The sequence below is a fragment of the Rhodamnia argentea genome, chromosome 7 (assembly GCF_020921035.1).
Source record: "Rhodamnia argentea isolate NSW1041297 chromosome 7, ASM2092103v1, whole genome shotgun sequence".
NCBI classification, from domain to species: Eukaryota; Viridiplantae; Streptophyta; class Magnoliopsida; order Myrtales; family Myrtaceae; genus Rhodamnia; species Rhodamnia argentea.
The window spans coordinates 28,076,235-28,090,311 of NC_063156.1; the positions used below are offsets into that span (position 1 = coordinate 28,076,235).

Here is a 14,077-nt window from a genome sequence, read left to right on the forward strand (position 1 = left end):
TACTAAGAAGGGCCATTCTATAAATAACTCATTTGGGCAGAATCAATTTCGTCGACGTCACTTTCATGCTTCAATCCTTATACTACCTACATCTCCTTCCCATACTCATCGGTGCCATCAATTGCACCTTTATCCCGAATATACAAAGGAACCAGTTGGCCAACCCAACAAAAAATAGATTTACATTTACACAAACCAACTGAATGAACAACATGACAAGGCCACGTCAGTGACCAAATATTCTGCCTCCATGGAAAAAACCACCATTGGTACCGGTCATTGCTTGTCCGGAGTAATTAACCTTAGGTTGACAAGAAAGGATTATCCTTCAAACTTGTATCCTGGGAAAAAATTTTACTGATCATTGCTTGTAGCCGGAATAACTAACCTTTGTTGATGGAGGCTTATCCTTCAAACTTGTACTCAAAACCGTCTCCACGTTGCTTGCTTGACTTTCAGCAACCCCAGGTCTCATCCAAACTTTTGTGTGACCCTCCCGGCATACCGTCAAAACTGACTCTTGGGTAAATATCAAGCCAGAGAGAGGTTCGGTGTGCACTCTATGTGCAACCAGTGGCGATAATTTTGGGACATCTCGCATGCTAGGAGCTGGTTGGAGGATACCCACTGGAGGAGTGCTGTCCCAATGTGCAGACTGGCTTCCAGTACTGAAAGTGGGCGAGCCACCCGGAGGGCGCCTCAGCGGGACCACAATTTCGTCCAACTCTAAGTCCCACAAAAGCAACTGCGTATCCTGCTCAGACAGGCACATCAGAACAATGATAAGCCATCACGATAAAACCAGCAGCAGAGGACTCTCACGACAGGAATGTAAAATAAACTGAGTCAATGCAGTATGCCAATTAACATCTTTTTCAGTTTGCAACATTTTAGCTGTCAATGGGCTAAGAGAATTCCCCAAACAAAATAAAACCAAAACCTTACTGGACTATCTCGTTAGGTTGCATATTCAGTTTCTGGGTAACAAATTTGCACTTTCCTGAGTGGCTTAAAAGTCAGGTTACTACATCTTCCAAGGAAAGGTAAAATAAAAAAATTTCAATAAACATGTGAATGCTGATTTATATTTAGCCATTGCTTGGACATTTTTCAGGCACTCAAATGTGTTCTGGCTTTCACATAACAAATGTGGGGCTTTCAGAAGGGTGTGTTGCGTCCTATTTGGTATTATTCTCAAAATTAACTCATCTTCCATGACCCACATTGCTTTCAAGAAGAGAGCAATCTTAATCCACAATTAGTCACATACGTCATCCAAACCAATACAGTCTATTGATGACATTGCAAATAGATAAGACAGAAAATTTCATCTGCATAACAGTCTCCAGCAGTCCTTCAGATTCTCTTCTTTTGAAACTCACACTCCCCACCTCAGGCAAGTGGTCTTGTCAGAGTTTAGTCACTATGCAATGCTGCGTCACTCACATTGCTTCATGGGTACTACACCACAGACCAGATTTCCATTATTCATATACAAAAACAAATAGTCCAAATGCTCTATGTTCCTCATTCCCAAACTGATAAGTGACCAACCAAAACTGAACTGTATTGATTGGAGTGATGGTGCATACCGTGGTCTGTACTAGGTGAAAAGGTGGGAGTTCTCTAATATCTTATTTCTAGCAAGGAACTCCCTCCTAGACACGTTTTCCCTATGGACCATTAAGTTTAGTCAAAACCACACATATAGATAGATAATAAGTGACTCAGAAAATTTGCAAATATGACATTAACTGAAAACAATTTTCCACCTGATACCACTCAGTAGAGCATTTCTAGAGAGAACTGATCCTGGAACTACATTTTTGCCTGCATTCACATAAAGTAAAACTTTGGGCAAAAAAGTTGCATCAAAAGGCTCACAGTTACTCTGGGAAATAGATGGATCACACTAGAATTCAAGCTCAACATAGAGACAGATATTTTTTATCCAAGAATTGAGACGTCCTTCATTCCATTGAAGACTTTGTTTGGCCAACCAATATCATATTCGTCACCTCCATAGTATGATATTCTCTTCCCTTATTGGGTTGGCAATTACCATAAAATTAAGGTTTCATGAACCAAGAGGTTGACACCTGAGCCATATGAAACAAGTCAAGCAATACCCTAGCAGCCACAGCTTTTGATGGTAAACTATCAATATCAACATCCTTTACGATGTTGGCAGTAAAAGACTGCATTTCGACTTTAGTGATGAGGAATCATTGAATGAACCAAGAACTCCACCTTCAACTCTTACTGGTTCGAACGGTCTGTTTCTTATGAGGGTTAAAATTACAAAGAAACAATTGGCTCAATCAAGCTTAAGGATTTTCCAAAATTGACGAAAGAGTAGAACAAGATAAAGATATTTATCATCGGGTAAACAACAGATGGACATGATCGAAACCATTTTTTAATACCTGACCCACTGAACCGAACCGGTACATCACAGCCTCCCCTGTGTCATCAGCATTGGGTGGTGACCAGTATGAATCAAAAGCCACTCCACTGACCTGCAGCACCATCAAGTCTCACGTATATGAAACCTTGCAAACTTAACACATGGAATAAAGCTCATAATCACGAAGCTAAATCTCACCCATGAATTGTGCCCCTCGCCCCAGGCAACAACCTTCCTTTCTTCCATACTCCAGACTTGCACCAAGTCATCTTCACCTCCAGCAAGAATGTATTTTCCGTCCAGGCTGTCAAGGGACGTAATCCTCTCACATTATGGAATAGTCAAAGGAATAATGTTTCAGATGCATGATATAGTGTGAGATCTTATTTATTCTCTATTAATTAAAGTACCAAAAGTAATGACGATCTTATGGCCAAAGAAGTGAATTAGCTAACCTCCAAGCACAACATAACAAAGCACCGTAATAACTTTTGCCACCACATATCAGCTGTTCCTTTGAATAGTCAAAGACTCTTAAATATCCTGGATCAACAAATTGCTTTAAACTCAGATATGCTTTTAGTACATAGAAAAGAAGCAAAAAAACAATAAATATAATAAATTGACATGCAAATGATTCAGACGATTTACCATCTCTTCCAACAGCAGCTAAATAGGCTCCATCTGTCGAGAATGCTAGGCTATTAATTGAACCTTGGCAAATATGCCACCGGGCTATGGGGTTGCTCTGCACAAAGGAAATAACAAAGCAAAAGACAGGTAAAACTACAGCACCAAACAACTGCTCTTCCAGATGTGGACTCTCTTCTTTAAGATGTTATGAAACTATGCACCTATCTGGGAAAACAGCTGAACACAAACAATGAAGCTCTATGCAGCTAATGCAAGATGTTTATGCACAGACTGTACAGAGACTCAAAAGAAGAAATACAAGCTCAAAAGAATCTTCCAGAGCCTTCGGCTTAATTCTTATTAATGAGAGCATATTTTCATGTAGAACGAAACATGCAACAACGTTGGACAAGCATGCGTTCAATTCTGGTGTAGAGTTAACTTATCAGTGGGTTTTGGCAAATGTGTTTTCTGCCTACTCTCTGTATATCAGTCGGTAAGTAAATTGAGGAAAAAAAAAGACAACTATCGATCCAACATCCCTCATGTGTTCTGGCCCAATCTCATCAAATGCACGTAACCAAATTTAGTTGTACACAAAATAGAAGGCATACAATGCATAGCGAAAATGGACAAACCACGACTCACCCACTCTGTTTGAGGTAATGGTTACTAGGACTTGTATCAGAATACAGTACCACACTAAATTGCTCAGACATGAAGCATGAAATATGTTGATTGACCATCCACACAAACAGACAAATAGGTCCAAGTCTGGCATGCCAATTACAACCTTATTTCAATAGGCATATAGATAAGAAGCTCTTAAAATTTTCACAACACCTAATATAAATATAAGTCAACGGAAAACAGAAAAAGGCAAGAAGAAGACTCCATAAACCAGTTCTTAGGCAAGGTTGACACCATAGCTGCTAAATAAGACATGCCATCACACATTATACCATTAAATAGATAGATAGATATATATGTGTGTGTGTGTGTGTGTGTGTGTGTATTCAAGGCTTTGTTTATCTATTTACATATCTGCAATTAATTTATCAGCAATTTAATTTATATACACCTTATATATATGTGTGTGTGTGTGTGCGCGCGCGTGCGTGCGTGCGTGTGTGTGTGTGTGCGCGCGTGCGTGCGTGTGTGAGAGAGAGAGAGAGATTAGGCTAACCAAGTAACGAAATGCATCTTATATAATTACTTCATAATGTTGTCAGAATTATTTAAAGCATCTCCACCCAAGACTGTACACAGCAAAAAGTATTCTAACAAGCCTCATCAAAAAGACATCTTAAAAAATTGAAACGTACACAAGCAGAGTTAAACATCTGCAAGAGAGAAAAACATCATTGAGACTAACATGCCCCACGGCATTAGACCTTAGAATATGCATCCAGTGGTTATTTGAGGAAATTAATGATGCTATGGTATTACTTAAAAGCACTTGTGAAAGTGAGCGACAAAGTTAACCAACATAGACGACTTTACCTTGCTGTAGCGTGCATGTGCCACTGAAAACTGAGTTTGATCCTTAATGGCAGGGAATGAAGAATCACCTGCACCATCTTTGCTCTGATACAATGTACAGAGTAACAATCAAAACACTGGATGTGATGATATTAAGGAAACCAACAGATTTTTGGATGTACAGATTATGTCATGATCAAGGCTTGCCTTCTCATAAACATACAAATTTCCATCAGTATGTGCAACAACAAAAGCCCCATCGCCTCCAGGCACCCATGCGACGCAAATACAGCGACTGTTCGAAGAAAAAGCAGATAGTCAGGCAGTACAATATTGGATAGGTGGACCACAAACCAAATAATACTCCCCGAATTGAGATATGCAGAAACCATGCAGCAACTAATTACACTTTCTACCTATATATTAGAAGAAGGCTTAGCAATTCACTAGGAACATTTACACGCTTAGACAAACATGTCTTGGTAATACTGGTTGAAGGCTAGGCACTAGGCAATGGATCATACTCAAGCCCATGCTGAAAGAGGAAGGGACTGAGCAAAATATAAGCTTTAGGCGTAAGATGTATCTCTTGCCATGTCACCATTATTGGCTTCTCATCAGCAAGAGAGTTTAGGGGCTGGAGATGACTACCCCATGATGTTACTAGTACCAGAATTCCCTAAAGTACCAGGCAGTAAACCAGAACAATTAGACTTTTGAGACTGAAAACATAGGCCTTGGCAAGCATGTGAAGAACACTAGCGCCCATTTGGTCTGACCGCTTTTCCATGTCAGTTTATCCTTAGAAAACACATAATACTGCATGGAAAATGAGTTTGGCCATCATTGCGGTTTTTGGCTTTCTAAATATATGAAAATTCGCTGTCTAGACAATTTATTTCATTTCCGGATCTCGTTGAATTAATAGAAAGCTTTTTTTGGAAATATCCTATTGATGAGGCAATAAAGAAGTTGCAGCATTCAAATAATCCTAACTAACATGAGAGAGAAAATCTTCTTAAGAAAATTGACGCAATGTAATTGAAATAATGTACCAAACGCAATTCTAGAAAAGTGAAAAGGTGAAGACAAAAACCAGTTTTAATCAAATCTGAGCTAGAGATGAGAACCAGAAAGCTTTTCCATAGCTAGATACACTCAGCTTTTTAAAGCATGCACATGAAACAATGATTTAAATTGGCTTCAACTACCAAAGCAGGCATTAAGAATATTCATGCAGGATGATTCACTTGATAGAATATCATGCACTCTTAATGTAGGTTATATCACCATCTATACTGTCATCTATAAGGTAAAGCGTTAAGAAGGGGAAGCCCTGAAGCCATGCAGTGTTAACAGATTTGGAATGAGTTACTCCATACCACAAGAGTACTTGTCCCACTTTCTTGCACAAAGGGAAAAAAAGCTTTACCCCAACTTTTCTTTGAAAACTTTTATTTTGACAATTATCATGTCCAATTAGTTAAAGTCTACCTTAAGCACAAATTGTTTGAACTTATTGAACAATGTAAAGGTAGGAGCTTATGGAATGTTTTTATTTCCATCCAAAGAAGATCCTCTAACTAGAGCTGTAAAACAAAATATGGATGAGTCCTGTCCAAACCAACTTTACAACATTAAAGACCTATTTATTCGGGAGCTATTAGAGCGGGATCGACAATCTCATACGAGGAAAGGCTTCTAGATTTTACATGTCCATGCGTTTGTATTCCTACTAACTTGTAGATATCCTAAAAATGAAGTTACATTTATATCTTGACCACTTTTAATCGAGCAAAGGTGACAGTTTGCGGGAGGTGGTGGACTGATCATTAAATACAGGAAAGGAATATCTAGAATAAAATGCAAAGCACTCTAACACAAAATCTATGAAATTATAGTTTACAGTACCTGCTATTAACTGAACCATCTTTATTATAATGCTGAGCCCCAATAAGCTTTTTTCCACTGTCTTGTAATTGTTGTCTCAGTGACACAGAATATACTAGAATAAACAGAGACAAGCACACTGAGTTTTTCTGTTAAAAGTTTCAGACAACGTGAAAGTGAGCTCTAGATGCAGAAATATACCATCACCAGTGCTCAAACCAATGACCAAATCATGCCCTTCCTTAGCATCTTGGTCAAACGCATGGCAAACCGGGTAGACGTTGTTAAAGTAGATGGCCTTCATAGGTTCCTATCATGTAAATTAACCTCTTGATTACCGGCCGAAGCTTCTCGTTGTTTAACTTATCAAACCCCACTTAGTAAAACTTACCTTGTCTTGAGAATTCAAATCACTTATAAAAATTCCGTCTCCCATATTGAAGATCAAGTAAGTCCCTCTGCCGTCAAAATTTGCAGTCGAAGTTGAATTGCTCGAACTTGAAATGCCCAATGAACCAAGTCTACTACTTGCACTGACACTCTTACTCCCACCATTTCCTCCCACAAAGCTTAGAGCACGGCTCCCATTGCTGCCACCCAACAGCCTCGCAGCAGCTGATCTTACACCACTGCTGGCACTAAAGCCAGACGACGATTGAGATGGTGGAGTTGGTGGGGACGGCCTGTCCTTCAGATGAGCTAGAGTTGCCTGACAATCAAGATCAAATCATACCCTACCATCAAGCATCCACGATTGACCAAATTTTTCACAGACAAGAAGAATTGGAAAAAGTACGAGTCGAAGTCCATCCAAACAAATGGCCCTACAATAGTACTATCGTGTGGAAACTCTAGATATGAAACCAACAGGAAGCAGCTCACGAATTGGTTAGATAAGATTGATAAACGAGAACCAAAATGGTCAAAAGTAAGCCTTGACAGTATCTCTTTGACCTCCATCAAAACCAAGCAGTAATCGGAGTGAAGAAATCGCAACAGAAACAGCACAATGAGACGAATCCTCGAAAATTAATTTCGTAAAATCACCTGCAAACGACTGATACTCGGCAATCATCCAGAAACCACCAGCCCTAACATCGAATCTAACACGAACCGCAACATCCACCACGACAACACTCGGCTCGATCCGGATTGACCAACCGACCGCCCAAAAAAAGGGTTGACTTCGCCGAGAAGCATTGCACGGAAACAAACGAAGAAGAGGGCTGAAAAAATCGAGAATCACCTGGGTGACGGTCTTGCCCTGGACGTAGTGCATCAGGCCGGAGGGGTGGCCTTTCTCATAGTGGAGCTTGTACCGACCCTCCGGCGTCTTGAAATAGGTCTTGAGGCCCGGCGACGGCGCGTTCGCCAACGACGAAGACGATGCCTGCGCCGACGCCATCCCGTTCGCTGAGTTGATCATGTTGTGCTCGCTCGCCGCAACAGGTCGAAGAGCATGTGATCATGGACACACGGAACTAGGGCTTTTCCTCTCTCTCTCTCTCTCTCTCTCTCTCTCTCTCTCTCGGTGTGAGTGTTGAGTTCACTATGCTCCGTTTTCCTCTTTCCCAAACTTCCGAAGTTCTTGCGAAAGAGAGTTTTGAGGTCTGGTTTTGGTTTTTCCTTCGCTGGTGCTCTCTCTCCCCCGGGCCTTCAATTTCAATGGCTACGAGATCAAAGAAGGGTGGGAGCCCGGGGGGGCGGCACGGATCGCGTGGATCGCGACCCACGGTAAACGCTGCCCCGGTCAACGAAACGGACGTTTTTGATGCGGATCTCTTCATCTCCGCGTTAGAACTGGCCGAGATGCTTTTCTTGGAATTACGGTAGTGGCCCTCCGGAAGTTATTGCAAACGCGTTCTATCCTTCCAAAGATGAATCTCTCCCTCAGCATAAAACGTGTTTGCAATATTTGATTGATCCCAAACGGGGGCAAAACAAAAATCTGGAAACGGGGCGGTCAGCATCGACGGCCCGAAAACATTATCGCCCGAGTTCCAAATCCGCTACGGGATTACCCTATTCGTGCCATTACCGCTGTCGAGAAGTACGATGTTGTTGGCTAAACCTTACTACGATCCGAGCACGTACAAGCCAACTACGATGTGTGCTCTATAGGCACGTCCCCTGTTGGCCCGACGACAGGCCAGGTAATTATTTAGAACAGAAGGCATAGAATTCATTTCGACACCGAGGAGACTTGCAAGGAATTGCCATCGCCAGCATAAGGTTTGATAAATGTGGATAATGTCAAATACAGCGATAATATTGGTATTAATGTTAATACTTGTCCAATTAACTCGGGTTAGGATTAGATCATAAAGAAAATACATTAAGTAAATTAATATGTAAAAAATAAAGCATACGTCGATTATGTACTTTTTTTTTTCACACGGGTGGGCTGATATTGTTCACCTTAAATCTTTCTTTTCGGCTTCTCCTTCTTCTTAGTTTGTTATCCAATCTTCTTTCGAGTGCTTTATTCGGGATTTTTACGCATCATGTGCGGTTTTATCCCGTGGAGAGCGCAATACCCAGCACGAGATAGTAACTTACCAAGAATATTAATTGAGGTGCGACCCATTGCTTCCAATATGAATTGAAAATTCGAGGCTTTAAGCTTCTTGAGGCGGAAGATCTCCGTCATCTAAACACTCGGATCGTCCACTGGATACTATCTCGGGGCACTCATTAACTAAGATGAAAGCGACATTATACCCATAATTAAGTGGCTAATTCAGCTTGAAAAATGTGAAGTATAATGTCAGGAGATCTCTTAAAGAGCCTCTCACAAGGAAAAAAAAAAAAGATGTGGTGAACGGTAATTCACTCTTAAGGAAATAAAAAATGACAAGGAAAGAGAAAGTATGCATAGAAGGATTTTTCTTAACCAACCCAAGTCAAACTAAGATCCGTTCGTTTCACGAAAAATGAACGGCTTAGAAAATATTTTCTTAAAAAAATATCGTTTGTATCACTTGTAAAAATATAGGAACAGAAAATATTATCATCTTCCACAAATATATTTAGGCATAAAGTGTTATTTGATGATGAAAAAATTATCGAGTAATTATTATAAACGATAAAAGCGATTATTGGTATAAAAATATTTTTTAAATTATTTATCCGTTGCAAAGCCCTCCCGTAGAAATTCCCATCTGGACGTCGCATTAGCCGATACAACGCGAGGAGCATGACATGAATCTATTGACAAGAACGATGACACGACTTCATGTGAAGGCTTAAACGCACGCCTGGCTTGGATGGTGACGAACTTGAAACCACTGTCTCGCATCAATTGAGATTGGTTTAGATTTAGGCTCATTTTGTTTCATGAAAAATAAATTATTTTTAAAAAATTTATTCTAAAAATGATTACTTATATATTTTTTTAAAATTAATTAACGTAAAATATTTTCATTGTGCACGAAAGTGTTTAGATATAAATCGTCGGCGATAATGAAGTTTTGTTTATATCATTGTCTAACTATTCGAGGTGATACAAACTATTATAATTAAGAAAGTATTTTTAAATGTTGATTTTCCTCTAATTAAATGGAATCTTGTAAATATCGAATCCGGATAATATCTGGGTCACACGAAGAGACGTAAGCGAGGGACTGTATGAATGGATGCATTTTTCGAGAGTTGCTGCCAAACATTAATGTTGGAAGTTACAAAAGAAAACATACAGTTCCATGTGCTTAAAGTCATTGGAAGGTGGAAACTCGTGAAATCATTGCCCGATGATACCTATGAAAGTCCTGGTCCAAAGAAGACCGTAAAAAATGGGAAAAATTGCCATAAACTTCTAAACTTATTATATTTTTGACAATTCGGTCATAAACTTTTTAATTTTGCTAATTAAATTTTAAACATTTTAATATTTTGCCATTTGAATTCATCCGGCTAATTTTGACCGAAAATTATTGATGTGGACGCCAATCATCCTACGTGACATGACCAACGCCGACGTGGACAATTGTAAATAATACTTGAATTGATATTTATTTTCTTTTTCCTTTTTTTCTCTCTATGTGGCTGGTGAGGGGGCAGCCTGCACTCGCCGGCTTAGACCCCGCAGCGCGAGGCCAATCTTACCAGCAGCCACAATGGGCTCCCTAGAGCAAGGTGAGTCTAGGTGAGGCTGGGCGAGGGGCCGTCTCAGCCCTCGCCGATGGTCAGCGAGGACATGGCGACTTGAATGACTTGCCTTTCGTCCACGTTGAAGAGAAGTTAGCGTGGCGCACAAACGGATGGCCTACGTTACATTGTCAGACTTGCATTGTAGCCTGACTTCGAGAATGCATTCTTTCGTCAGTATTACTACTATATTTATAAGCAGTCGTGGTACATACTCTTAGTGAAATATTTTTTTGAAGGGCGGCCACCGTCCTCGGTTGATGCCACTTGCGTAACCAGGGCAAGACTTCGGTAGATAACATCGATGACGTTCACATCTCTTCTGTCCACTTCGGCGGACCAAGACTTTCATAGAAAACATCTGGTAATGCTTTTAGCAAAAATCGACGCATCAAGTCACGCTTTTCTAACTTACGTTCGTTCCTGTCACCCAAAGACGAGCATGTTATGCTTCCAGATAAAATCATGTTACTATTCTTGTTTGCGCTTTACGGCAAACCGGATGATATGTTTGCATTTTAAGGCACAGGTCACGAGACCACAACACGGGAGCCATGACTTGCTTCTCTGTAATGGTCGATTTTGAATTTCGCTAAGGAACTCGTACAATTTCCATCTACAATGGCCCGCGAAGCAACACTTTCTCAAAGACTACATTTTCGATTGTCACATATCTTCCTGAATGACCTAAACTATATACCGAGCACCTACCAGAAATTAGTCAGCTGGTGTTTTGGGTCCCCGAAATGCATTCAAGTGTCTACCTCCCGTGTTGAGATCCCCGCATTTCAACTGAATCAAAAATGGAACTCATACCCACCAAAGCCACCAGGAAAACCACCATCGAAGGTGAAAGTGAATTGCTGTCCCCCGCCGCCAAACGGGTTGAAACCGCCGCCACCGCCGCCTCCCATGCCCATTTCGTCAATGTCTTCACCTCTGTCATATCTCGTACGCTTTTCTTCGTCACTGAGCACCTGTGAATGGCAATAACTAAGTCAACCTCTCTATCCTAATACCATTTCAGAACCATCTTTGAGTTGAAGACCTGCAAACCACTAACTTAAAAGTAGTGCTTGATAGGATGATTCTAACCTCATATGCAGCAGCGATTTCTTGGAACTTGTTCTCTGCCTCTTCTCTATTCTCCACATTCTTGTCAGGATGCCACTGCAAAGCAAGCTTCTTATAGGCACGCTTGATCTCAGCAATTGATGCAGTCTTTGAAACTCCTAAAATCTTGTACCAGTCCTTCCGTTTGCTCATCTTCAATGCTTTCTCAGCTCGCATAAGTGCTTCACGAACAGCCATATCCTGCATATTCAGCAATTAGAGTCCTTTCACAGCAAGGCACGTGTTCATGATTGTGGCTTTATCAGTCAGCTCTTAGTACACAATAAAATGACTGCAAACAAAAGTTAGTTCTAGACTAATTCCGACATTATCACCTTTCATGAAGGGAGACGAATCTGATTGGCCATCAGAGCCACATTCAAAGACAAAAGCAATTGCTTGAAGAAAAGGTCACTGCTGCGTTATGATTGCCTCTCAAAAGAAGAGTTCCATTTTCAATCTGTGCTCTGCCGATGTTAACCGGCAGGCGGGATTGTATTACATTTAGGGACATAAAGATCTGATCTCCTTACGCATTATCAACAAAGAAAGGATGTTTTTTCCCCACAAGGTTCAATGAGCACAAAGTTAATTGATTCAAAATTTTCATACCCAGAACTCCAGAACATGTTTCATTATACAAATGAAGAAAACAAGAGCCCAAACTTATGTGGCTCTGGGAGAGAGGCTAAAAAATGCATGTGCAGACAATAAGGTAGCTTATATTCTCTGGCCATAAATTCTGAAGAACACAACCGTAACCTTAAAGCTTGTTTACATATTTTTCTTTGGTAGAAGACATAAAAGCTTCTGGTATTTGCAGTACTGGGCTTACTTAATAGAATCCGCATGGAAACCTTCAATCAACAACAGAGATGGCACAACTAACCTGGGGTGACTTTTGAGCTGCCAATTTTAAATCATCCACAGCACCTTCCCAGTCTTCAGTTAGAAGTTTTGCCTCGCCTCTCTAGAAACATAATAAACACTCATAAGATTGCATTACAGATACTAATCAGGGAAATATCTCTCACTCTGAAAGAATGAGGGGCTACCAAAAGTATATATAGAGGTCATCACAGTTTCAGGATGACGTAAGTGTGAAAAAAAAAATAAAAAATAACAGCATACCTGGACTAAAGCTTCAGTAAGATCTCCATCAATGTTAAGTGCTTCAGTGCAGCTAGTCAGAGCTTCCTTTCCCCGACCAAGCTTCACCAATACCTTACACAAGCCAAGATGAAGGTGTACATTGTGAGCATGATGATCGGGGTCCAAAGAAATAGCTCCTTTATAATCCTCTACTGCAAGTCGCAATTTACCCTTGTTCAGATTATCTTCTGCCTGAATAAAACAAATGAGAGTTCAGTAAATGGAAGAACCGATCATCTTGATGAAATCTAAAAGGTTTAACTGAAATAAACACATCCAGTGACAATCCCAAAAAAAAATACACCTGACAGACCCTACATAACTAAATGGTAGCAAGTTCAATAAACTCACACTCTTAGTCTTCTTGAGCAAATTTTTCAACCCAAAATATGCTTTCTTCAAGTCAGCATGCTCAGGGTCTAGGCGGAGACCTTTCTGATAATGCCTGAAAAAGAACATAAGTCAATTCTAAATGACTACAGATCCTTAAAACTCGTTGCACTGTGTAGATAACTCTACCTCATAGCCACATCGTGATCTGCCAAATAATAGTAGGCACGGCCACGAAGCAATAACGCCTCTAAATTGTTCTCATCTTCCTTGAGAATATATCCAGACTCAGCGATGGCACTGGAATAGTCTTTAGTTGCCAACAACAACTTCACTTTCAAAAGTTTGGCCTGGAAATAGAATAGAGGATATACTATTTTATGGAATAATCAATGACTAAAAAGGACTTGCATACAGCTGACTTAATCTCATACTGTCATCCTGTGAATCTAAAAAAAGTAAATGAATCACGGTCCTACCGTTGAGCAGGCTGGAGAAAAGACGAGCACAATCTTATCAACATATTCCAAAGCTTTAGTATAATCTCCTGAATCAAGGAGAGAAATTGCTGATTCGAGAGCACTCCGTGCCTGAAGCAGTTGAGAGAGTTCCTTATCTGCAGCTCTATTTCCAGGTTTTAACTCCAAAAACTTTCTGTAGCTCGATTCTGACTCCTGGTATCTACATCAGCCAAAAATCGCCTGAATCATAATTAGTACTCCAATCAGGAGTAGGAGGAGGATGCAGTTCCTCTTTGTGTGACAAAGACACAAGTGAACGTATAAACTTCCTCCTATTTCCATAACAGCTGTCTCAATTTATATTTTGAATCAGAGGGAAGGTCATAAAACTATCCAACAGCAGCATCAAGTTCCATATCACTGAATATGATTAGTTCCCATAATCATATAGCAGAAGAAGTCT

General features: G+C 40.3%; 3 protein-coding genes across 4 annotated transcripts in view; 1 reads left to right on the top strand and 2 right to left on the bottom strand.

The window, feature by feature from the left end:
• On the bottom strand, positions 1–8,240 carry LOC115749683 (WD repeat-containing protein 20). The gene is made up of 12 exons (XM_030686610.2): positions 7,659–8,240; positions 6,804–7,121; positions 6,614–6,722; positions 6,434–6,527; positions 4,730–4,817; positions 4,544–4,627; positions 3,059–3,155; positions 2,863–2,950; positions 2,606–2,711; positions 2,427–2,519; positions 389–754; positions 1–301 (listed from the first exon to the last, which is right to left on the bottom strand). Exons 1-12 carry the CDS (start codon positions 7,836–7,838, stop codon positions 227–229), a joined length of 1,698 nt encoding a protein of 565 aa, XP_030542470.1. The 5' UTR covers positions 7,839–8,240; the 3' UTR covers positions 1–226.
• The window catches only part of LOC115749681, a 20,314-nt gene continuing 14,153 nt past the window's right edge, over positions 7,917–14,077 (top strand). Inside the window, exons 1-2 of one of the 2 annotated variants that reach the window (XM_048282214.1) lie at positions 7,917–7,943; positions 9,036–9,039. The gene's annotated coding sequence lies outside the window, so the exon portion shown is untranslated. The remainder of the gene's footprint in view (positions 7,944–9,035; positions 9,040–14,077) is intronic. The other variant, XM_048282211.1, reaches the window with a different exon arrangement.
• The window catches only part of LOC115749685 (dnaJ protein P58IPK homolog), a 5,274-nt gene continuing 2,298 nt past the window's right edge, over positions 11,102–14,077 (bottom strand). The window contains exons 3-9 of the mRNA XM_030686614.2: positions 13,633–13,834; positions 13,343–13,503; positions 13,175–13,268; positions 12,803–13,015; positions 12,561–12,641; positions 11,654–11,872; positions 11,102–11,535 (exon numbers count right to left, since the gene is read on the bottom strand). Coding sequence (XP_030542474.1) covers positions 11,356–11,535; positions 11,654–11,872; positions 12,561–12,641; positions 12,803–13,015; positions 13,175–13,268; positions 13,343–13,503; positions 13,633–13,834 — 1,150 coding nt within the window. The 3' untranslated portion in view covers positions 11,102–11,355. The remainder of the gene's footprint in view (positions 11,536–11,653; positions 11,873–12,560; positions 12,642–12,802; positions 13,016–13,174; positions 13,269–13,342; positions 13,504–13,632; positions 13,835–14,077) is intronic.

Coding starts and splice junctions, on each gene's coding strand:
- LOC115749683 (XM_030686610.2), bottom strand. CDS start 7,838: ATGATCAACTCAGCGAACGGGATGGCGTCGGCGCAGGCATCGTCTTCG. Junction 7,122..7,658: donor AGGGCAAGACCGTCACCCAG/GTGATTCTCGAT, acceptor CTTGATTGTCAG/GCAACTCTAGCTCATCTGAA. Junction 302..388: donor ATAAGCCTCCATCAACAAAG/GTTAGTTATTCC, acceptor TGTCAACCTAAG/GTTAATTACTCCGGACAAGC.